This window comes from Leptodactylus fuscus, chromosome 2 (assembly GCF_031893055.1).
Source record: "Leptodactylus fuscus isolate aLepFus1 chromosome 2, aLepFus1.hap2, whole genome shotgun sequence".
NCBI lineage: Eukaryota > Metazoa > Chordata > Amphibia > Anura > Leptodactylidae > Leptodactylus > Leptodactylus fuscus.
Window position 1 is genome coordinate 175,319,189 of NC_134266.1, and position 24,457 is coordinate 175,343,645.

General features: G+C 44.4%; 2 protein-coding genes across 3 annotated transcripts in view; one reads left to right on the forward strand and one right to left on the reverse strand.

Moving 5' to 3' along the window:
- EIF5B (eukaryotic translation initiation factor 5B) overlaps positions 1-2,662 on the reverse strand; it is a 47,270-nt gene extending 44,608 nt beyond the window's left edge. For both annotated transcript variants that reach the window (XM_075265164.1, XM_075265163.1), the window contains exon 1: positions 2,534-2,662. In XM_075265164.1, coding sequence (XP_075121265.1) covers positions 2,534-2,568 — 35 coding nt within the window. In that variant the 5' untranslated portion in view covers positions 2,569-2,662. The remainder of the gene's footprint in view (positions 1-2,533) is intronic.
- Positions 2,663-2,974: 312 nt separating this feature from the next.
- On the forward strand, positions 2,975-9,966 carry TXNDC9 (thioredoxin domain containing 9). Its single transcript, XM_075265162.1, has 5 exons — positions 2,975-3,084; positions 4,378-4,575; positions 6,806-6,924; positions 7,180-7,434; positions 8,873-9,966. Exons 2-5 carry the CDS (start codon positions 4,399-4,401, stop codon positions 8,988-8,990), a joined length of 669 nt encoding a protein of 222 aa, XP_075121263.1. The 5' UTR covers positions 2,975-3,084; positions 4,378-4,398; the 3' UTR covers positions 8,991-9,966.
- Positions 9,967-24,457: the final 14,491 nt, after the last annotated feature.

The following is a 24,457-nucleotide window of genomic DNA, read 5'->3' on the forward strand; positions in this document are numbered from 1 at the left end:
GAACCTAGCCAGTCAGATCGGTTTGATTCCTCATTCCCCTTGTAAATCAGGGCCTACACTGACAAGCTACCACCTTTTTTGACAATATGCAAATCAGCCATTTGAACCAATGATAACGTTGCCACTTACCTATCTGGAGCAATAACAGTGCCCACATTGCTCCAAAGAGTTCATTTACATATTGACAAAATAGACGCTTGACAATGGGCAGAAGTTGTATTTGGATCAAGCTTCAGGTTTGATCTGGTTCTGACCGTGGGTCACATGATCAGATCTAGTAGCTGGCACCCTAGATGCTGCGCCACCTACCTCTTCCTCCCTGTTCACAGATAGTTAAGTTACCTGTACTATGGGAGCTGACTTTACTATTACAATGAGCTATTCAGCCAAACCCCATATTACAGGCAAATACCTGTAGACATGAGAGTGGAGGCTGGCGAATTGGTTGCTTGTCCCAATCATATCACTCAAGGTCAGAACCAGCCCGGAAACCCAAAGTTAGATCCAGATCGAAGGTAGTGGGAGTAACAGTCTCTGCCTAAGTGCACTAAATGTTACTTTGCAGTAACATTTTTCTATTTCCATAAGTCCCACCGTGGCAGTTGGGATTTTCAGGAAGTTTTAGGCGCACTTTGCTGAGATGAGAATAACTAATTTACACATACACAAAAGTCACAGGATAGCAAACAGTCTCCAGCTGGTACCATTAGTGTGACCTTGGTTTATAAGCTCCTAAATGTAGTCCGTTCTGTCCGGCTATATATAGAAATAATAACTACTTCCAACAAAAAAATATTAGGTCATGCTCACACTGCCAGCAAAACATTCATTGTTCTCATCCTTAAATTCTGATTTTTTTGACACAAAGAATATTGCAGACTGCATTACGTTTCCAATTAAGAGAGACAACTACAATATACGGAATAATATTTTACAAAATTCCCAGTCATCAGATATTGTCATTTAAATGACACCCAGTAAAATAAAGGAAGAAATATGGGATTTTTTTTCTCTTTTCTTCTGTTTGTAATTCACACTAAGTTAAATGTAATGCAGGCAATTCTCTTACCAGATTTCCTAACGAATTGAGTTGTTAGGGACTGCTGCTATATCACATGATCTGCCTTTAACTATCTTAAAATTACCTTGTCTTCTACATGGAGCAGAAGGTAACCTCTCTGTACAAGCCAACGAGACAATGTGAGCCTCATATAGTAATGGAGAGAGAATACCTTTTGCTGCACACAGAAGGCGGGTCATGTGATATCGCATCGCACCAAACATAATAGTTCAGCAATAAAGACCCTGGTAAGAGAACTACCTGCACTCCCTCCCTTAATGCAATGCACTACCAAAGCAGTGACCACTGTATGCGTTGATTCTCCTGAAACTGGTATAACACTAAAAATGGTACTCTCCTAGTCCATGGGAGATACATGTGGAGGACCTTTTTAAGTCAGGAAGAATGTTCTGCGCTCTTAAGTCAATGCTTCAAGGGTCTTATTGGCAAGAAGCTTAATGGAATGAGAAATATTAAGCAGTGGCCTACCTATGACAGATTAACATCTCTATCAAGCTTCTTCCTTGGAATTAGATTTTAAAAAAAGAATAGAATTGCAAATAAAGGCCCCTGACACACTGGTTTAAGAAAAGTGGATTCTTCTACTCTCCCTGAGATTTGGGCCTCCATTCAATAGCTAAAAAGGCCGTATTTACAGGACGGGCCAACCTCCTTTAATAAACTTGTCTCACATACACAACCCTTCCACCCAGCAGGTCTGGTACGCCTAACCATCGGTGATCCAGCGATAATGTCACCTGTATGGGGAACACTGGCCACTCAGACACTGGATCAACTATGTCATTAGATCGCCTATCTCATTCATGGAGAAGGGGGTTACATAGGAGCCATGAAGGTATACAGTAAGAGGATGTTCTCATGAAATCAGGTAGATGCTCACTATTCATATTGAAGTATTGCAGAAAACAGATCAGAACTTATTTTATAGATCCATTTAAAACCTACAAAAAGCAGCTTATAAAAATGTCTCTCTGATGTAAAAGTCTCTGGAGCTTCTCATAAGTGGATGTGTGTGAGGGAGCAGGGACTCCAATGTACAATCTGCAGGGAGGCTGATACCAGATAACAATAGACTGCAGTTCCATGCTAAATCCCTCGATCGAGAAAAATGTGAAATAAAACTAAAGCACCAAAAACAATATGTCCGCCCCAACTTGAGGTGTAGCTGGAGCAGGCCTCTTCATGCCCAGGTCACTCCAGCCATGTATAGCAGCATCAGTGTCCTCCTATCTACACAGCTGGTGCCCCATAGCCTGGTGCAGTATGACACAGGTCACAGCGTGCTACAGCTATCACCTCAGAGCAGTGCTGGGACCTCCCATACAGCAGCAGCCTGCAGACGCCACTCTTCTAGGGTAGGCCTTTCTCCTCAGAGCAGCAGCAGCACACCTGTGCGGACACTAGACAGGCCATGGCCCCATGCTAGCACTACGTGAGTTCTCGGCCTGTTACCTCTCCTCGGCCTTGGTCTTCTGTTTCTTGCCCATGGTGACTATGTCTGTGTAGCTCTATCCCGGCTCTAAGCACCTCGCTGCATATGGTGTCCACAAGCTGCTAGTGGCTTCTTCTGCGCTTGCGCAAGACCTTATTCCCCGGCGCATCGTCAGTAGTAACTTCCTGCGCACAGCCAACAACGTAAAACATCAGCTCGCACACGGTGACGTCAGATGGACGGTCTACATTATACGCGTAGCGTGAATTCTACCCAGTTGTGAGAAATACTAGTTTATAATACATTTATAGTTGGCATACATTGTTTTGCGAGAATGACGATGGGATATAAGTCTGTCGATGTTTTGATATTTTCACCATCAGTGTATGCCAAACACAAAAATGGCGAATGGGAAGGCGTTAGACGTCATGACGTTCTGCGCACGTAGCACGTGACTCTGCGTCTGTAGGGCGGCTGTGTAATACGCTGTGTGTGAACGTTTGGTTGTCCTGACAGTGGTCGCAGTTAGTGGGAGTGACCGTAAGCAGCCGACAGTGAGGACCGGCAGCAGGTAATATGGCGAGGCTGATCTGGTGGGGAGTAGAGAGCAGGCCTGGGCTTCATGTCTGACCTGTGTAACATCACGGCACAGGCCTTTTATTCCTCAGTGTATTGTGTAGTGATTGTATTGTCATCCGTCTCCAGGGGACAAAGCAGCCATCATTGTGGCACCCCCTTCCCCCTCCTCCACCTCCTGTAGCCTCCCACTTCCATTTAGCTCTATCTATCAGTATAGATCGTATGGTATCGTACATCTTCACATCATAGTCATGCACGAGCTCCTCATCATCCTCATATTTACACTTGGCATAGTATAAGGGCTAGTTCACACGTGAAAACCGCCTAGCTTATTTGTGCAAGGTTAAAAACCGCGGGGAGTTTTTTCGACGCGGTTTTCGCTAGGTTTTTTTCTTCCTATATGTGCTATAGGAACCGCGGGCGAAAACCGCGCGGTTTTTTACCGCGCGGTTTTCGCCTCCCATTCACTTCTATGGATTTCTTCAGGCGTTTTCCACCTGAAGAAAGGTCATGTCGCTTCTTTTTTTCGCTAGTGGCGATAAACCGCTAGGAGGAAAAAAAAAGCTAGCGGTCTACATAGACAACTATTGTAAAGGGGCGGTTTTTGAAGCGAAACCCGCTGTCAAAATCCGCCCCTTTGCCCACGTGTGAACTAGCCCTAAGGGGGCCTGGTGCTATGGGCACATCACATGGTGCTGCACTAATATTAAGCCAGTCACATAGTAAGCTCTGCAGATGAATACTTATATTGCTTATACAGAGATCTCATCCCAGGGTGACAGATTGCCACAAAATTGGACATTGGCTTTTGAGCTTGGCTAATATGAAAGGGCGTGGCTAATATCAGTTGTAGCGCTGCACAATACAGTACTATTAGCCAATCTAGCATGGTATAGCAAGAAGAAATGATACCTGTCCCCTCCGTGTTTGGAATATTGAGCAGGGAATATTGCTGACGAGAACGATTTAGGTTTTTTGAAAGAGAAGGGACTCTAACTATACAGTCCCTGACTGCTAGACCGCTTGTTACCGTGGCAATCAATGGACTTCTGGACTGCACCATTTCTTGCTGGTTGTTCATCTCTAATCCCTAACTTGAAAAGGCAGTAAGAAATTTTTTCAGGTCAGTCCTCCAAAAACCCTCGCCACCGCTGTCCACAAGTATATATTGTATTACTACCAAGGCTATGGAGTCCATAGGTCAAACCACTGACCTCTATGTTTTTCCACAGCCTGACTCTTCTATAAATCGTGTCTTTTGGTATAAGTAAGAATATTTTTTCAGGCTATTGCAACTTAAAGAAAAATGGCAGCCGACATGTTTACCAAAGTTATGGAGAACCAGTTACTGCAGACCGCCAAGCTGATGGAGGAACAGTTGGATGCAGAACTAGAGAAGCTGGATAAGATAGATGAAGATGAAATGGAACGTCTCAAAGAAAAGAGACTGGAAGCCTTGAAGAAGGCACAGCAGCAAAAACAGGTAACATTTTTGGCATTTTGTAAAATGGTTAACCATGTAATCCTCCTCTATCTGTTATTAGCATGTACATACGTCAAGTAAAAATATAAGGCAATGTTTTTGTTAGCTTTATATTTTCACTTTTGGCCCTGGCACCCATTAAAGGGATTCTATCATTAGAATCCCATATTTTACTACTAACATGTAGGAATAGCATAAGAAAGACTATTCTTCTCCTACCTTTAGATGTCTTCTCTGCGCTGCCATTCGGTAGATAATACAATGCATGCACAGTCGGCTCTGCCATAGGGCTTCAGGAAGAGCAGACTGTGCATGTCTGCAGCCATTTTCTTGTGGTCACGTACTTCAGCACACCCATGTAAGTAGCCACAAAAAATGACTGCAGTCAGCTCTGCCCAATGGCAGAGCCGACTGCACACGCACTGTATTTAGATGCAGAAGACAGACTCACTGGACGAAGACATTGCAGAGGACACCACAGAGAGGCTTGCCAGAAAAAGATGAGATGTCACTGGAGAGACTTCAAGCAGTACAGGGGACGCCCCTAGTGATGTTTGAGCTCAGGGTAACACCCCTGGTGCTGTGAGGAAACTCATTTGCATACTGAAGAAAACTGGGAATGTCTACCAAATGGCAGCGTGGAGGAGACTTCTAAAGGTAGAAGAATAGCCTTTCTAAAGGCTATTTCTACGCATTATGCTAGGTTCACACTAGTGTTCGGCAGTCCGTTCTCAGCATTCCGTCTTCTGCATTATTGTAGATCTAAAATGTATAATGTATCAGTCAGGTACATCCTTCTTCAAAGCAGCACATATTACGCTGTACAGAGTGAGCGGAGAGGAACGCCTCCTCCCCTCCTGATAATACTCGTCTATGGACGATCACTGTGAGTAGAGGGAGGGGGCGTTCCTCCCCGCTCACACTCTACAGCGCGATAGGCCCTGCTTTGAAGGACGTACGTGACTGACTGTCAGGAACGCCCTTCTGACTGTGAAGAGCTACAGTACTGGTACCACTAGCTCTTCACTCGGGGCACAGATCGGGAAAGCCGACAGTGCGCTGAATTCAGCATACTGTCGGCTTTCCAGCAGTATATAAAACTGTCTGTGCCCGATCTGATGAAAGGTCCTCTTTAAACAGGAGTGATTGCCCTAATGGCCATATTTGTCACGACATTGAAATTTAGGGACTCCAACATATGTGTTTTTTGTTGATGTAGCTGGGGACTAAGGGATAACTACAGGTCCTCTTTGTTTCCCTAGTGATAATTATCCACCCTTACTATAGGGACCTGTGTAGTAGTATTCTTATTTTGTGTGTTGACGCTGCTGGAACATGGATTTGTGTTTTAAATGAAACATTAAAAGTTATATTTTAGTGATTTAGAATATTTTTTTCTTTGGGTACCCATGATCCAACACAAATGTTGCTTTAACTTTTTAGTTCACTGTCCAACCCCTTCAAATGACCATATATGCTATAAATGTGGGTCTGAACTCCGGGACTTGCTCCTGTCTTGAGAACTGAGTTGGGGACCTCATCCTATGGCTGCTATTAATTGAGAAGTGGCAATCCATGCATGGCTCCCTCCATTTATCTCTGTGGAATTTCTGAAAACAGCTATTTTAAACATGTCCTTAGAAATTAATGGAGGAGTTCAGTTTCAGATCAATATATGAAAAAAAAAATATATATTATATGTATAATAAAAAGTTCTACAATTTTCCAATATACTTTCTGGATCAGTTCCTTGCAGTTTTCTAGATCTCTCCTTGCTGTCATTCATTCTGTTTGCTGTCAGTGGATAAAAATCAGCCCATAGTCATGTGATGATACACACAAGTGCACAGCTCGTTACCAGGCAGATGTCTAATTACTGTGATGTGACTATAACGAGCTTTACAACTGTGGACTGATTTTTATCCGCTTGGCATGAACAGAAAGAATGACAGTAAGCAGAGATCTAGAAAATCGTGAAGAATTGATACAGAAAATATATTGGAAAATTGTACAACTTTTCATTACACAAAAAATATAATTTTTTTCTTTAATATTGGTCTGAAACTGGACAAGCCCTTTAACAAAGAGAGCCTCACATGCACAGCCACCTCTGACACAAAGTTCTCAAGTTAGGTGCATGTAATTACCTCTAACCTATGAAAATATAGTATGTATGTATGTATGTTGTCTCTTGTTGACTCTTTTTTTGTTTTATTTTTTAAATGCTCAGGAATGGTTGTCCAAAGGGCATGGCGAATACAGAGAAATACCTAGTGAGAGAGAATTCTTCCAGGAAGTAAAGGAGAGCAAAAATGTGGTCTGCCATTTTTACAAGGATTCTACTTTTAGGTATGGAAAAAAAATGCTTTTTAAAGTTATAGTAGTATATCTTACAGTATAGTAGATTTGCAGTCACATTTACCAAAATTTCATAAAACAAGTATAATAAAATATGAGCTACAAATAATTTAAAGTAGAAACACACAGAGTTTTACAAATTGGGTAGAGTAAATTGTAACATTATCATTGTTGCTTTTGAGCCACCAGATGACTATACCAAGGATGACTTTAAAGCTATTGCTCAATTTGCTCCTTCTTGACTAGGTGTAAGATCCTGGACAAACATCTGGCACTGTTGGCCAAGAAGCATATCGAAACGAAATTCCTAAAACTGAACGTCGAGAAGGCTCCCTTCTTATGTGAACGACTACGCATTAAAGTCATCCCAACCCTCGCACTAGTGAAGGATGGGAAAACAAAAGATTATGTTGTTGGTTTTACTGATTTGGGAAATACTGATGAGTTCACTACAGAGACCTTGGAATGGAGACTAGGATGTGCCGGAATTATTAACTACAGGTAAGAAATGTTTCAGCAGTACCGAGGTGCTCATAATAAGTGTAGATGACTTTTCGGCAATTATTACTTAATTGTCACAATAAGTTTTAAATGTATTGTTGTATCTAAGTTGGCCCGGAGTTGTGCTTGTAGCATAGTTCCATAAACGTCTGCAACCTGCTGTATGCCCAATCAACATTTTATAAAATAAAATCCAGATTTTTTTCCTTCGCCATCTTTAGAGAAGCATAACTTTTTTTTTTGTGGCAAAACTGGTTGAGATCTTCTTTTCTTTTTTTGCTACATTTTAAAGGGGGTGCACAATGAGTAGCACACTATGATAAAGACCCCTCAGGGGTTACCACCTGCGATCAAAACTCAGCTCTGGCGGTGGGATCACAACTGCTTCTGATGGCACCTGCTTATGAATGAGTGCCATCGCATGGTGTAATAGTACGTTAGTATGCAGGAAGTGTCACTACTCCGTGACATACCATACCATTACATCATTGTGCGAGAAGGGATTAAAGAGGTGTTCTCATCTGATTCAAAAATGACTGATAGATGGGACCCACATATTTCTTCAGAACGAGGGACTCCTTTCTGTCCCATCTGGTGGCACAGTCATTGTGCATACAATGTTGACCATATATGTGCATGGGATGGGACCTCCTCCAGTCCTCAGAATGAAGAGGCCCCTTTAGGTTGAGGCCCCACTTTGCAGAAATGCAGCTTTTTTTTGTTGCAGATTTTGCTGCGGTTATTGGAGCCAGAACCAGGAGTGGATTGAGCAGAAGGAACATGTATAAGAGCCTCCTATGTATTGCCCATTCCTTTTGTATCCATTCTTGGATACAAAAAAATCTGCGTTTCTGCAACGTGGGTCCTCAGCCTTACAGTTTTTCCCTGAATAGCCAGATGGCCAAAAGCTCTTATGTAGAGAAATACAGTGAAGAGGCCAGCAGTGTTACATCCTCATTCATTCTCTGGCTTGGTAAGTGATCACTCTTCATTGAGGATAAAGTGATGGTGTAATTTAGTAATTTTTTTAGCCCCGTTATCTTCATTACATGGATAATACAACTTATTGCAGTGTATTTTGTCTATCAGTGTAAAAGTGCCACATAGCATAAAAAACCATACACAGTAAATCCAAAGGGAGGAAACAACAAAAAGATGGTTGGGATGTGCCTCAAAAACATAGAAGCATGGTAGGGTATTCCAGCTTGTGGATATAGGAGCTATATGGGCCCTATTTCCATATCTGATAGATCTGAGGACCTTACTTAGGAAACCCATTGTCACCTCACAATTTCTTGACAAGGGGCAGTGGTGAAGGGTGACAAAGGGAAAGGTCTGAAAAGGCTAGGATTGAAGCTCTGGTTCTAGGCCTTACAGCTTTGTCATATTCTCCTTTTCAATCATGGTTTCCTTATTTTAATTAAATTTTTTATTGCAGTGGCAATCTTATGGAACCTCCTTTTCAGAATCAGAAGAAATATGGCTCTCAAATCACAAAGTTGGAGAAGAAAACTATACGAGGAAAGAAATACGATTCAGACTCTGATGATGACTAGACATGCAACTTAATGTTCCTCCAAGTGACTGAGCCTTCTTTACATGCCACGTTATAAGATGAGCTGGGTCATTGATCATCCCCTCTGTGGGATATAATATTCATCCTTACAGAAGTGCAGGCACCTTGGTCTATTACACAAAATGTTCATGCAAGCTAGGTTTATGGTTTGGAAATGGCACTTGATGACATTAAGCTATGAAATGCAGGACTTTTCTTAACAAAAGTTTTATAATCTCCGCTATTTGTATATGACAGACATAAAATATGGATGGCAGGTCCCGTTTTGGGCTACAAAATGTATTTGAAAACATCTGTAAAATGGTGTTTTCTGATCTACACTCATGAGCTATTGAGGATCTAATTTATTACATTTGTTAGTTTAGCGCTTACGTTGCTAAAAGAGTACCTAATGTTTCACAAAGCTTCCTATGTGTCATAGTGACTTGATAGGTGAGAATTTGGCTGCTTAGTCCCCCTCTGCTTGTGGAAGTGCTCAGTGGAGCACCGTACCCCTGCAGCTGTAAGCAGCTCTCCTTAGTGAGTATGGCTTATAGAAACTTAATGAATCCAGCCACTTGTCTCTCTGAGCAATGGAGCAGAGTTCTTGCTGCTGCCTGTGTGCTCCAGCAAGCCATGGGGTCCTCAGAATCTGGAACCCATGATTATGAACTTGTCTTGTGTCACTATGTCACCATTGTATTCTGAAATGATAGGTACCTTTTAAAATAAAAGCTCTTCTACTTGTGTAAATTGCTCTTCAATGTGTTCGCGAAAAGGTAATGGGTTTCCACTTGGGACTGGAGGGGGGAGCTTTTTATAAGCTTCAAAGAAATCATTTTTTGTTACAGCTTACCTTTCTGTACACTGGGGCCTTAATATAATGATCAATAATGCAATGCAAACCATTTTCATATCAAAATATTGTAGCTCTTTTTTAAGCAGACTAAATTAATAAAGAAGAAACTTAAGAACTAGATTTCTACTTGTGTTTATTCTTCGCCAATAGTATTTCTGCAAACTGAAGTTTCATTCTGTAAACTGGAGCTGATCATGACAAGAATCTGCATAACTAACCATATGCAAAATAGTTGCAAGTCAAATTTATGTATGAGATAGCCAAGATGGTTGTGTATAATCTCACCTCTGAAGCTGTAGTGGATGGTGAGATATGGAGCCTGAAAGTCACAAGTTCAATATATTGTTATTGTTATAGAGATGACGATACTAACTAATAATCTAATCTGTAATGTGTATTATGGATATGTGAGGGAAAATTCCTTATGTGTTGGATGACTGGAGCGCCAAGAATTGATCACATCTAAATGGTCTGAAGAAGAGGACTGAAGTGGCCTAACCTGGTGACTTCAAACATAGCATGAACACAGTTTGTCACCACCTAATATCAATGAAGAACAATCCCACTGTGAAAGGATTGTCACCAGTCTATGAAAAAAAGGAATGTTAGGATTATTTGCAGCATGTACATTCACCAATGTTTTCCCCTGTATAGAAACAGTAAGGATCAAAAAACGGGCCCGCCAAAGAATCATCCTATTAATATTATAAATGTGTGAGTTTGTGGGTTTGTGTGTTTGGATGTTTGCATGTTCGGCTGTTTGTTCCTCAATCACGGAAAAACCGCTCGACCAATTTGGCTGAAATTTTCCACAAACATAGTTAATACACTCGATTAAACAATAGGCTACTTTTCGTCACAATAGCGCACATACGTTTGTGCCAGGACCCCCACAAAACCCAAACTCACACCACCATCTCTGCAATCTCACACACTTTGGACCATAGCAAGCCACAAAATTCATATTGCCCTCTACAGCCTAGCCCCTAACCCCACACAATCTCATATACATATACAGTCCTATGAAAAAGTTTGGGCACCCCTATTAATCTTAATCATTTTTAGTTCTAAATATTTTGGTGTTTGCAACAGCCATTTCAGTTTGATATATCTAATAACTGATGGACACTGTAATATTTCAGGATTGAAATGAGGTTTATTGTACTAACAGAAAATGCGCAATATGCATTAAACCAAAATTTGACCGGTGCAAAAATATGGGCACCTCAACAGAAAAGTGACATTAATATTTAGTACATCCTCCGTTTGCAAAGATAACAGCCTCTAGTCGCTTCCTGTAGCTTTTAATCAGTTCCTGGATCCTGGATGAAGGTATTTTGGACCATTTCTTTCTACAAAACAATTCAAGTTCAGTTAAGTTTGATGGTCGCCGAACATGGACAGCCCGCTCTCAAATGATCTGAAAACAAAGATTGTTCAACATAGTTGTTCAGGGGAAGGATACAAAACGTTGTCTCAGAGATTTAACCTGTCAGTTTCCACTGTGAGGAACATAGTAAGGAAATGGAAGACCACAGGGACAGTTCTTGTTAAGCCCAGAAGTGGCAGGCCAAGAAAAATATCAGAAAGGCAGAGAAGAAGAATGGTGAGAACAGTCAAGGACAATCCACAGACCACCTCCAAAGAGCTGCAGCATCATCTTGCTGCAGATAGTGTCACTGTGCATCGGTCAACTATACAGCGCACTTTGCACAAATAGAAGCTGTATGGGAGAGTGATGAGAAAGAAGCCGTTTCTGCACGTACGCCACAAATAGAGTTGCCTGAGGTATGAAAAAGCACATTTGGACAAGGCAGCTTCATTTTGGAAACAAAAATTGAGTTGTTTGGTTATAAAAAAAGGCGTTATGCATGGCGTCCAAAAAGAAACAGCATTCCAAGAAAAACACATGCTACCCACTGTAAAATTTGGTAGCGGTTCCATCATGCTTTGGGGCTGTGTGGCCAATGCCGGCATCGGGAATCTTGTTAAAGTTGAGGGTCGCATGGATTCCACTCAGTATCAGCAGATTCTTGAGAATAATGTTCAAGAATCAGTGACGAAGTTGAAGTTACGCCAGGGATGGATATTTCAGCAAGACAATGATCCAAAACACCGCTCCAAATCCTCAGGCATTCATGCAGAGGAACAATTACAATGTTCTGGAATGGCCATCCCAGTCCCCAGACCTGAATATCATTGAACATCTGTGGGATGATTTGAAGCGGGCTGTCCATGCTCGGCGACCATCTAACTTAACTGAGCTTGAATTGTTTGTCCAAAATACCTTTATCCAGGATCCAGGAACTGATTAAAAGCTACAGGAAGCGACTAGAGGCTGTTATCTTTGCAAAAGGAGGATCTACTAAATATTAATGTCACTTTTCTGTTGAGGTGCCAATACTTTTGCACCGGTCAAATTTTGGTTTAATGCATATTGCGCATTTTCTGTTAGTACAATAAACCTCATTTCAATCCTGAAATATTACTGTGTCCATCAGTTATTAGATATATCAAACTGAAATGGCTGTTGCAAATACCAAAATATTTAGAACTAAAAATGATTAAGATTAATAGGGGTGCCCAAACTTTTTCATAGGACTGTACTTACTTTACCACTTTCACCCTCACCTTAGCGATACTCCAGGAGGCTCTCTTTAACGCTCCGGAGCAGCCATGTTTGCCAACCCCCACCGCTCTGACAATCCGCGACACCGCCCACCCATGTCAATACCCCTAGGCGGTCTAATAAATGCAAAAAAAAAAGTTTAACAAATGTAAAAAAAATATAAAAAATAAAATAAAAAGGATTAAAAATTCAAATCACCCCCCTTTCCCTAGAACACATATAAAAGTAGTTAAAAACTGTGAAACATATACATGTTAGGTATCCCCACGTCCAAAATCGCCCGCTCTACAAAGCTATACAAATATTTTTCCTGTTCGGTAAACGCCGTAGCGGGAAAAATGGTCAAAAGTGCCAAACCGCCATTTTTTCACTGTTTTGATTCTGATAAAAATTTGAATAAAAACTGATCAAAACAATAACATTTCCCGAAAATGGTAGAACTACACAGTACACCCGGTCCCGCAAAAAAAGACACCCTATACATCCCCGTACACAGACGTATAAAAAAGTTATGGCTGTCGGAATATGGCGACTTTTCAAAAAATAATTTTTTAACACAGTTTTGGATTTTTTTTAAGGGGTCAAAATGTACATAAAACCATATAAATTTGGTATCCCCAGCATCATAACGAAACACAGAATATATGGGACATGTCATTTTGGTTGCACAGTGAACGCCGTAAAACCAAAGCCCGTAAGAAAGTCGCAGAAATGCATTTTTTCTTCCAATCCACCCCATTCTGAATTTTTTTCCTGCTTCCCAGTACATTATATAGAATAAATAATGGTGGCATCATGAAGAAAAATCTGTCCCGCAAAAATTAAGACCTCATATGGCTCTGGGAGCGGAGACATAAAAAAGTTATGGGGTTTAGAAGGAGGGGAGTCAAAAACGAAAATCAAAAAATGCCATCGGCGGGAAAGGGTTAACTTCAAATACTTCTGTCCCAAAGTCACTATGTAAAGTTTCTCACAACACCGTATAGCAGCTCCAATACAAATTAACTTCAACACAAAAGTCTCACGTATTCTCTGAATTACAGCAAAAACAAGATACAAACTTACATTTCATATCCCATACCTTATACACAGTACGAAAACCTTACCCACGCCTGTATATACCCACTTCTACAATCACCGCAGACGAAGTCGCGGGTACCAGCTAGTAGACTATATAGTCTAAAAAGGATTGAAAGAGAATCTCTACTCCCTCCGCTCACCCCCCCCCCCCTTTTTTTTTTTTTTTTTTTTTTTACATGTAAAAGAAACCTCATAGCTGTCAGGAAAATTTCTGTTTTGCAGAAAAAGGTGTTGATCTCTCACTCACTGGGTTTTTTGATGGAAAAACCAATTTAGTGTTCTAGACAGGCTAAATGTTCGAGAATATTGGACTATTAAGACTATCTACAATCCAGTAACTCCATTTAAGAAAGTCCTGAGAAGGAACCTGAGTAAATGGTGTACCAGTCATTTAACTAATGGTGCGCGTAGTGATTCTTGCCCCCCCCCCCCCCTCCTCTTATCTATACAAACCCGAAACTGAATAACCTAATGATCAGCCAAAACATCTAGTAACATCTAAAATGCAAAGAAAACTCAGAACAATTAATCTGGTGTCTTTCAAGTATGTTCTGAAGAAAACAAAGGTGTGGAGAAGCTAAATTATCTGGATGGATGAAGGAACCTCAAAGCAGCACCCGGATCATCAAACAGTTGCTGTCTGACATTGATGAGAATCCATAGTCTAGTTAGGTAGATCAAACTGAAGCATAGTTGGCAAACAACCATAAGCTTACACACTGGAGCAAACCCTCTTTTTGCCTCCTACAGCTACAGAGAAATCCTGAAAAAGTAATAAGGAATGTCCTTCATATTGCAAGGGTTGATATTTCCTGAAGGACTCCATGAGCCTCAGTTTACTGTGGTAATTCAGTAGTTGGATTAGAACAGGCCTAGGTCTGGCAGGATGGTCTTCATAAACTGCTTAAATCCTGTGGTCAGAACAAAGATGTGATGCCATAGGAAGCCATACAGAACTGAAGTACAGTAGGTTTGACTGATTCAGGTTCTCCTCTAGGTCGGACATTCTCTGTGTCACCTCTGATATATATATATATATATATATATATATATATATATATATATATATATATATATGTTTCCTATGACCTCAGAGGCAATTTTGTCTGAGGGAGTATTGAAATACCAATAACCTGGCATCAATTGTAGGCATCAGTATGTCAAAAATGACCTGTCATCACCAATAAGCTAGGAGATTCAGGGACTGGCGAATTGGTGAAGGTAGCGCTTGTCTATTTTTCTTCAGCTCCTTTTTATTTTTGGCTGAGGTCTTTGTTTTATCTAGCGCCATTAGATTCGTATGGTACGTATAATGGAAGCAGAGAATAATGAGCAGAGCCTCATTGCACAACGAAAGATTGTGAATGACAATCTGTTTTCCCTTAGCCCAAACAGCAGCACAACTGGGGGTAATGCTGCCCCTATGAGCTGTTAGGACAGGTGGAATATTTAATTACCTAACAGCTTTGACCCCTATAAGAGGTCGGAAGACCAACTCCCCTTTGTGTTAGTAACAAGTACAGTTTTGACATATATTTTACAGGAGTAATCTGACATACCGTATTTTTCAGACTATAAGACGCACTTTTTTTCCCCCAAATTTCGGAGGAAAATGAGGGTGCGTCTTATAGTCTGAATGTGGGTTTGCAGCATGGCCGCGCTACTGCCACCGCTGGTTTTCTTCAGCGGCAGTAGCGCGGCAATCCGCAGGCCCCGGCAGCTAAGACAGTCCCCGGCATCTGCTGTAATAGACCGGCGGATGCCGGGGAGTGTCTTAGCTGCCGGGGCCTGCAGATTGCCGCGCTACTGCCACCGCTGGTTTTCTTCAGCGGCAGGAGTGTGACAATACTGCATCCGGCATCCGGTCTATTACAGCAGATGCCGGGGAGTGTCTTAGCTGCCGGGGCCTGCAGATTGCCGCGCTACTGCCACCGCTGGTTTTCTTCAGCGGCAGGAGCGTGACAATACTGCAGGCCCCGGCAGCTAAGACACTCCCCGGCATCCGCCGGTCTATTACAGCAGATGCCGGGGACTGTCTTAGCTGCCGGGGCCTGCGGATTGCCGCGCTACTGCCGCTGAAGAAAACCAGCGGTGGCAGTAGCACGGCCATGCTGCAAACCCACTGCTCCTCCGCAGGTCCCGGCAGTCAGTTAGCCCCCCCCCCGGCCTCATACCTTTAGTGATGCAGGCCGGCTCCTGCACAGCGAGGCCGCAGGAGCCGGCCTGTTCCGATGACAGCCGGGAGCCTAATGAAGGCTCCCAGGCCTGTCATAGATATATATTACTATCGCGGCTGGTCTATGACCCTCCGCGATAGTAATGTATAGAATCTCCCATAGACGGCAATACACTTGTATTGCCGTCTATGGGACTTGCAATCAAATGATTGCAGGTTCAAGCCCCCTAGGCGGGGGATATTAAAATAGTAAAAAAAAAAAAAAAAAAAAAAAAAAACACTTAAAAATATAATAAAAAATAAAATAAATAAAAGTTCACCTCCTTTCCCTAGAATACATATAAAAGTATAACATTACTGTGAAACATATACATTAGGTATCCCTGTGTCTGAAAATGCCCGGTCTACACCTGGCCCCACAAAAAAAATGCCCTATACATCCCCGTACAGCTGCAGGGTCACCTGTCAATGTGACCTTGCAGCTGTTCCAAAACTACAACTCCCATATATTAAATATTTTACCATTTTTTGCCTGAAAATTTTTTTTCCCTATTTTTCTCCTCTAAAACCTGCGCGTCTTATAGTCCAGTGCGTCTTATAGTCCAAAAAATACGGTAGTACACAAAAAGTACAAATACAGCATAGGGAGGGAGCCTTGTGCTGCTGTTTGGGCTAAGGGAAAACAGATTGTCATTCACAATCTTTCGTTCCCCCTACGTCCAACAGCAGCACAACTGGGGATTTAGCAAGTATCGCTTTACCCCAGGGCGGGTGATTCTGGCAAGCTGATGCCAACACCGAGTGTCCAAATGCTGTGGACTCCATCGTTCGCCACTCCAGTCTATAATGCTTGGCGAAAGTTAGCTGAGAACTCCAAGAAGCCGCGGCGCATATCTGCTCCAAGGAAAGAGAACGTCTTTCGGCCCATGATGTTGCTACTGCTCGGGTAGCATGGGCACAGATAAGGTCTGGCACTGGGAGATCCTGAGCACGTAGGGAGCAGATAATGGCTTCTCTAATCCATCTTGATAGAGTTGGTTTGGATGCTTTGGTACCTTTAGTGTGGCTGAACACGTTGATCAGCAAATACTCTGATTTCCGAAAGGACACAGTGCGCTCTAGATATATCTGTAAAGCTCTCACCAAGTCCAACTTGTGCATCCTCTCCTCCCACTCCGAGTTGGGAGAGGGAAAAAAGGCTGGTAAGACAATTGCCTGGTTGATATTCTGAGGAGTGGGTACCTTTGGCAAAAATCCTGGGACGAACCTCAGTTGTACCCTGTCTGGAAAGAAGGTTATAAAATGGCTCAGAGGCAGCTAAGGCCTGAAGCTCACCGACCCTCTTGGCGGAGGTTATTGCCAACAGGAAAATTATCCTGTATGCTAGGTACTTCAAATCCACCTCAGATAGGGGCTCGAAGGGAGGCGCACAAAGCCCATGTAGAACTGCAGCTAAGTCCCAACTAGGGACGGGCGGCTGCACTTGAGGATGTAGTCTAGTAGCCCCTCTTAAAAATTGCTTAATCAGAGGATCTAGTGCTAACTTGGTCTCCAAGAGAGCGGACAGAGCTGAGACTTGGACCTTTAGGGTAGCTGATGCCAGCCCCTTCTCCAGGCCATCTTGTAGGAACTCCAAGACTGCATCTCTATTAGGGTCGCGCTGGTTACTTGAACACCAGTACTGGAAAATTCGGGCGACCCTCTGGTAGCTCTGGTTAGTCGACTCCGCTCTTGAGTGCGCCAACGTTCTTAGCACTCCTTGGGATAATCCTCTTTCGCCAGCTACAGGCTGGCTGACCTCCACGCAGTGAGGTTGAATCTGTCTAGACCTTGATAAGGCCGACTGTTCTGGATTACCAGATTTTGCACTGGTGGAAGCCTCCAGTTGTTCCTCCGCCTCATGGGGGTGAAGACGGTGAACCATGCCCTTTTTGACCAGAATGGCGCGCTCCTTGCCAAGCTCTGGTCCTGCCTGAGTTTCGTCAATACCTTCAGAATCCTTCGTCGAGGAGGGTAAACGCTCTTTCGTTTGAACCTTCCGGGTATCGACAGGGCATACAGCACCAGAGGACTGTCCTCCCGGACAGGGGAGCGGTGTACCTCTATTACGGTGCTGCTTGAGGTGGCCATCAGATCCACCTCGGGGAGACCTCATCCTTTGGTAAGATAGTGGAAGGCACCCTGGTCTAGGGGCGACCTGGCTAAGGTCACCCGAACTCTTACAAGTTAGCCCCTCGGACTGTGTCAGCAACCTGGAATCTGAACCGCCGGTAGCTGGGAGAGTAGAAGACCCATCTAGACAAGGATCTCTGTGGCGCCGCGTAAGATAGGAAAGGCTCTGTTCTTTCTTCCATGAAGGCTGTAAGCTAACATCGGGTCGTCTACTTGGATCTTGATCCTGTCCCTCAGGAAAGGTGGCGCCAGGGTCTGACGTCTCACTCGAGCTTTCGTAGACTCTCGCCAGCTGGGTAAGCGCGTTCTCCTCAGGTACTACCAGGTGCCTTGTACCAGGCTCTCCCCCAGATGAGCTCCCCCAGTTGGGGAGGCATCTGTGGTCAACAGGGTCTAGATGAACCTGACTGAGGACCTGCCATCGCGAAGATGGGTCTGCTGGGCCTGTACAGGCCGGACACTGATGGTTTACTGGATAGGCTCTTTTAGTCCCTAGGGACAGTGATTTCAGACTCGCAGCTTCTTGACATAGAGAAGGTGCCTCCAGGTGAGAGAGTCTATGGTGAATCCCCGGAACTGGATCTGATCTGGTGGAACCACAGGTGATTCTAACGGGTCTTCGGCTACAGTCTAAATGTATCCGAGGTAGCCTTCCCTGGTCTAGGGTTTGAGAATCCCTATACCCAATTAAAGGGCTTCCCAGCCTTACTACAGGTCTGGGAGAAGACCCGAGGATACTACTTCCCCGAAGATAGGGGGGGCTGAAGTTCTGCCGTCTGGGAGGGTGGACTCTTGAGGACAAGGCTTTTCCTCTAGGTATTTGTCCCCTAAATACAAGGTCCTGAACCGAGCTATGGATGATCCTGCGAGTATACCTGGCCTGAAGGTCCTTCAGAGAAACCGCATCCCGGGGAGGGAATGGTCTAGGTAGGAGACGATGGAGCTGAGTCCCTCGCCCAAGGTCTTGGGTACCAAGAAAACTGGAGGAGGATCCTTCTGGAAGGGCACTCACAGATGAAGTTGTTTGGGGCCCTAAAGAGGGCAAGATGTTGTCTCGGTCAGTGGAGTCTAGATGACATGCTGAGTGACTCCGGGACCTTTGCGCTGGGGGCCTAGATGGAAGGCAGGTCTGTCTTCTCCCAAGCTGGCAGATTCCAGATTGGTCAGGGATCTTGTTTCCGGTCGCGGGAAGCACCGCGTCCCCTGCCTCTACCTTGGGGAGCGGAGCGCCCACGCCCCCTGAAGCCTCTGGAGGAGGAACCTCACCCCCGAAAGGCGGTTCTTCTTCTTTCTGGCGGTTGCGGCAGATTTTTAGACTTGGTGTCTGCCAGATCCTCCATAATTTTATCCAGGGCCTTGCCAAAAAGTCTACCTGGCTCAAAGGGCAGTGTACAAAGCCCCAGTTTGGAAGCGTTTTCCACCCTCCATGGTTTGATCCACAGTGGTCGCCTGGCCACGGTAGTAAGGGCCATAGACTTAGAGGCGAGCTTCAACTGTGTCCTGGAGGATTCAGCCAGGAGGTCCACCAACAAGTTAATGTCGGTCATGGCCAACAGGAGGTCGTCCCGGTGGACTCCCGTGTCAATATCCCTAGCAAGGGCTGATAGTTCGGCCTGCAGGCCAGCGACCACTTCGTTTGCCGATATGGCCACAGAGGCCTGAGAAGAGGCGGCGGAATACGCCCGCCTCAAGGACCCCTCTACACGGCGGTCCAACGGATCCTGCAAGCTTGACCCGTCTTCGGCAGGAAGGACAGTTCGGCAGGATAATTTTGCTACTGCCACGTCCACTTTGGGTGGTGGTCCCCAGGCACCCTGCTGGGACTCTGACATCGGGAAGAGAGCCCTAAATCTTGCGGACGGTATGAATGCTCTCTCTGGACGCCTCCACTCTCCCTCCATTACCTGGGTCAGGTCAGAATTGGCCTTGAAGGACTTTGCCTTCCTGCTTGGTCCCTCACCAGCCTCCTGATCTCTCGGTCTGATGACCCTGAAGAGCCTGCTCATTTTATCGAGGGGAAATACCTCCTTTTCCACCTCCACGACGTCCTCATCCGAGGAGTCGACCTCCCCGATGTGAAGCCTTTCCAAGGGCGGGAGGGAGGGCTCAGATGTTTCCAACCGGGGTTTCTTGGCAAGGTGAGAGATGGTCTCATCCATCTTCTTCATAGACTGAGACACAAAGTCCTTTACCCAGGAGACCATTTCCCTAATGGGAGTAGCCTCGGAAGGGGGGGCTCTGCATCCCTGGCAGTACCTGTATTCACAGGCATCAGGGAGAGGGATTTTACACCGGGCACAAGCCAAAATGTCTCCTCTTAGCTGTGGTCTTCCTCCGAGGGAGGGTAGAGGAGGATGAGGAGGACATTTCTGTAAGGAGGTAGAGAAAGAGAGACATGCACAAATATACATAAGGGTTCGGACCTCCTTAGTTACCGCCCCAGCCCCAACCCCCTGCACCAACCATGAAAGTAGAACTTTGAGATTTAACACGCTGGTAACTCCAATCCTGAGGCATCAGCACTCAGAAGTACCTGTAACCGGAGCGACAGGTGCTCTACTGTGGTGCAAGGGGGTTTAAATAGGTGGCTGGGGAGGAGAGAGGGCGGGGCCACGCCCCTTAGACAGGCCCGACCTTTCCTGTCACAGTGTGCACATATAACTACCCCCCCTGATCCTCCTACATAGGAGAGGGGAAAAACAACCAGGAACAGTCTTACCTAGCGCCTTCTTTAACTCTGCCTGCAGCCGCGGCTGCAGGACTGGACGCGCGGACTGCGCATGTGCGGCTTCCCCGGATGCGTTCCCCGGCTTGGGCGGAACCTGGGAACCGCAGACTGGTTCCCAGGCCCCGCCGGATGATGAAAGTTCCTAGCCGCAGCAGGAGAGCCGACGCCCGGAAGCGGAGGCCGAGCATCTCAGCGGGGGATCAGCCCAGGCACAGAGGACGCCGTCACTGAAGTGAAGTCAACCTGAGCAACTGACAGGGAGCCGTGCAATAAGGTATGATCTAGGGGGAGAGGGGGCCCCTATAGGAGGCTGGAACACCTCTCCCCTGTCCACCTGTCCTGTCCCACAGGACAGAAAAAAACACAAAGGGGAGTTGGTCTTCCGACCTCTTATAGGGGTCAAAGCTGTTAGGTAATTAAATATTCCACCTGTCCTAACAGCTCATAGGGACAGGATTACCCCCCAGTTGTGCTGCTGTTGGGCGTAGGGGGAAAGAGGTTATGAAAGTCACTAGAAGTCAGAACTATTGCATTTCAATATAGTAGAGTAGTAAAGTCTCAGAAGAACAGTTTAACAGCTCCACCTTGTGACTGAAGTAGGGGATAATCATACATATCATAGCTGGGAATCTGTTCCTTTTGGAATAGAAATACTAATTTGGTAATAAACCCCACATCATGTCTGTAGGCTTATTAACTGAGTCATGCATGATCTTAAGGGGGCTGTCCCTAGAGGGCAGCATACAGAGGCACTGTTCTCCTAATTACATCCTGGAGAATAGATTTGCATATTATGAACCAAGTAGGGCAGCAATTGTATGACAGAAGGGCAGTGTGTAAAAAGAGACATAGAGGGGCTCTACTGTTATTACTGCTGACTAGAGGGCAAAAGGTGGGGCTGAGTAATAACCTGGCTGGGGGGCTTAGATGAAAAGGCAGGCTGTAAATCAGGGGCACTACAGTCCTAATGAAGGGCACAGGGAGGAAATTGTAGGGTAGTTTGGTTGTTTGACGTGGAGACCACCGGATCCAAGTTGGTGTTCGAAAAGAGAATCACGTGGATACCAGCACTGAACCAGCCTCAACTGCAGGGAAAAGGTGCTATGTAAGGCCGGGGCCCCACGGGATGTAAATGCTGCGATTTGCCTGCAGCGGAGACGCTGCAGGAAAAATTGCGGCATTGTACAGTGCAGGCAAAGTGGATGGGATTCATGCAAATCCCATCCCCACTTTGCGGAAAAGATCGCAGTGCGGACACGCTGCAATTTGCAAAGCCTTTGCGGCTTTGCAAATTGTAGCATGTCAATTATATCTACGGAAACACCGGCGGCCTTCCCGTAGATATAATGTTAAGAGAAAGTCCATAGAGGAAAACTCTGTGAACTTTCTCTTAAAAGCGCTGCGGAAAGAACCGCAGTGCGTTCACGCAGCGGTTCTTCCAGCAGCGCTTTAGTGCTGTGGACACGGCCTAAAGGGGTTGTCTAGAGTGAACATTTATATTCCTGTAGGACAGGGAAGTTGAAAAAGAAAAAAAAATACTATTAACTGTTGTTGTACTTGAGCAACTGCTTAACCTGTGTTGTACGTGATCACCTCAGTCAAGTAACAGTGACAAAGTGTCCTCTGTACAGTGTCAGACTGATATGTCTAGGGCCCACCAGTGGAATTGTTTTTAGGGGCGCAGAACCAGGACCCATGCAGATCAGTTGTACAGACACAGTGTGGCTACAGATAATAACAATGCCATACTATGTACCTGCCGTATGATATGCACGTTCTAGGCCAGTGAATGACTAAGAAGCACCAAGTCCCTTCAAAAGGAAGGGGAGCCACACCACAGTGGAACAATCCTACAAAAGGGGAGCATAACATATAAGGAAGCTTCAAAACATACAAATGAAAGGGGAAGACACATAAAAAATACATAAACTATATACAGACACAGCGGCACATAACATACTGTAACAAAATAAAACAATTTAAGCAGTGTCTACTGAGATGCTGCAGTTGGGGAAGGTTAGCATGTGCACCACTTATTTCAACATAAAATATTTTTGGGCTAAGGCTCCATGGGGCGACCCGCAGCAAGAAAAGCACTGCGGGAAAAAACACAGAGATTTTGGAAATCACGGTGTGTCCACGGTTTTTACTGGAAAGTGGGCATGGGATTTGCTAGACTGTAAAACGCCCGCATTTACTCCCAGTGGGGTCTTTGGCCTAAAAGGGTTTTACACAAATGTAAAAAAACTTCATTGAATGCCTTCAAAGTAGCTAAAAATGCAGACCTGTCAATTCACCTGGATTTCCCAGGAGTCACTCGATTTTAAAGCTTCCGCAGCCATTCCTCCGGTGATATAGGGTTTTCACCCAGACCCCTGCTTAGGGTTCCGGCAGGGTAACACATGTTACAGCATCTTGCTTCTTACTGGCTGCTTGTATATCACTCATTGAAGCGACTTGCTAATACCCATTGGTAATAATCTTGGGATCTATTTGGGTAAACTCTAGTCTATCACCATATAGCACTATTGCCCCCACCCCCTTCTGGATTCCTGGCAAAATGAAAAAACAAGCAGGTTTTAAGCAGCATGAGGTAGGACCCTTCATGTAGAAAGTGAATATGGGCCATAGTATTAGGACTGCAGATTGGTTTCATACATAGAATTTTCTGCTTGTTAGAGCCACAATGATTGTTATGATTCCATGCTCCTTCTGGCTCTCCTCTTTCTAGTACTGCTGGCTGTAGGTGCTTGGAGGTATTGCAGGCTAGTACAGGAGCAGGTCTCTGCTTTTGAACCTTGTGTGCATAGCAGCATCTGCAGTGCTGGTCAGTGAAGGTGCTGGGTGTGCAAGTTCATACAGTAAGGCCCTAGCGCCTCGGTCAAAGCTGACCTAGATGCTATTTTGCCAGGGATTGTTGGTGCGAGATTTGGGGCCGGCATCCCGTTGTCATGATAGGCGGGAGCCTATTGAAGGCTCCCAGGCTTGTCTCCCATTCATTTATATGGCAGGCTACTTTATCTTGGATGGCTAATAAGCTCTTATATGGTGAAGAGATTCAAGTCACATCAGTTAAATTTTTTGGAATAGAGAGTGAAGCTGGGCAGTCACAATAATGAAGCATTGCTAAATGTTGGACCACAGCACACTTTTGTTCTACTAACAAGGAAATCAATTCATTTTTAAATCCAGCATATCATGAGTGAAAATAGGTCATCCAACACCCTATTCAAGGCTTTGTGCTGTTAGAACTGGTTATACCAAAGATCGAGTTGGGTGTGCTGGATGATCTGATCTTCATTATGATATGCTGGATTTATTAGTTTCTATTATTAGAATAAAAATGTTCTGCAGCTCAATATTTTGCAGTATGTTTGTGGTGGCGCAGATTAACTCTGTTTTGGAGTGAGTTTGGCAGGGGTGATCCTTGGGCTACGTTCTCATTAGACCACCAGAACAAGTAAGGATATTTGTCCATAATGGCTAATTTGGTACTAAAAGAATTTTATTTGTCTTATTGCCATGTCATATAATTGGCAGTTATAATGTTAAATGATGAAGACACGTATCACACAAATATGATACTCAAATCCCAACATGCATGTTTAGTATTCGTATATAATCACAATACTTGTCAGGGGATTCCATAACATATACTCTACCAAGTAGAAAACATGTCAGAAACAAACACCTCCTGTCCAGAAAAGGGCAGGAAGAGTATTTCCACAACCTTGTAGTAACACTCGTGTCTGCCTGGTTCTAAACAGGTAAATACAGATCATACACGGGGGGGAAGGAGGGGAAGACAAAGGAAGACAGAACTA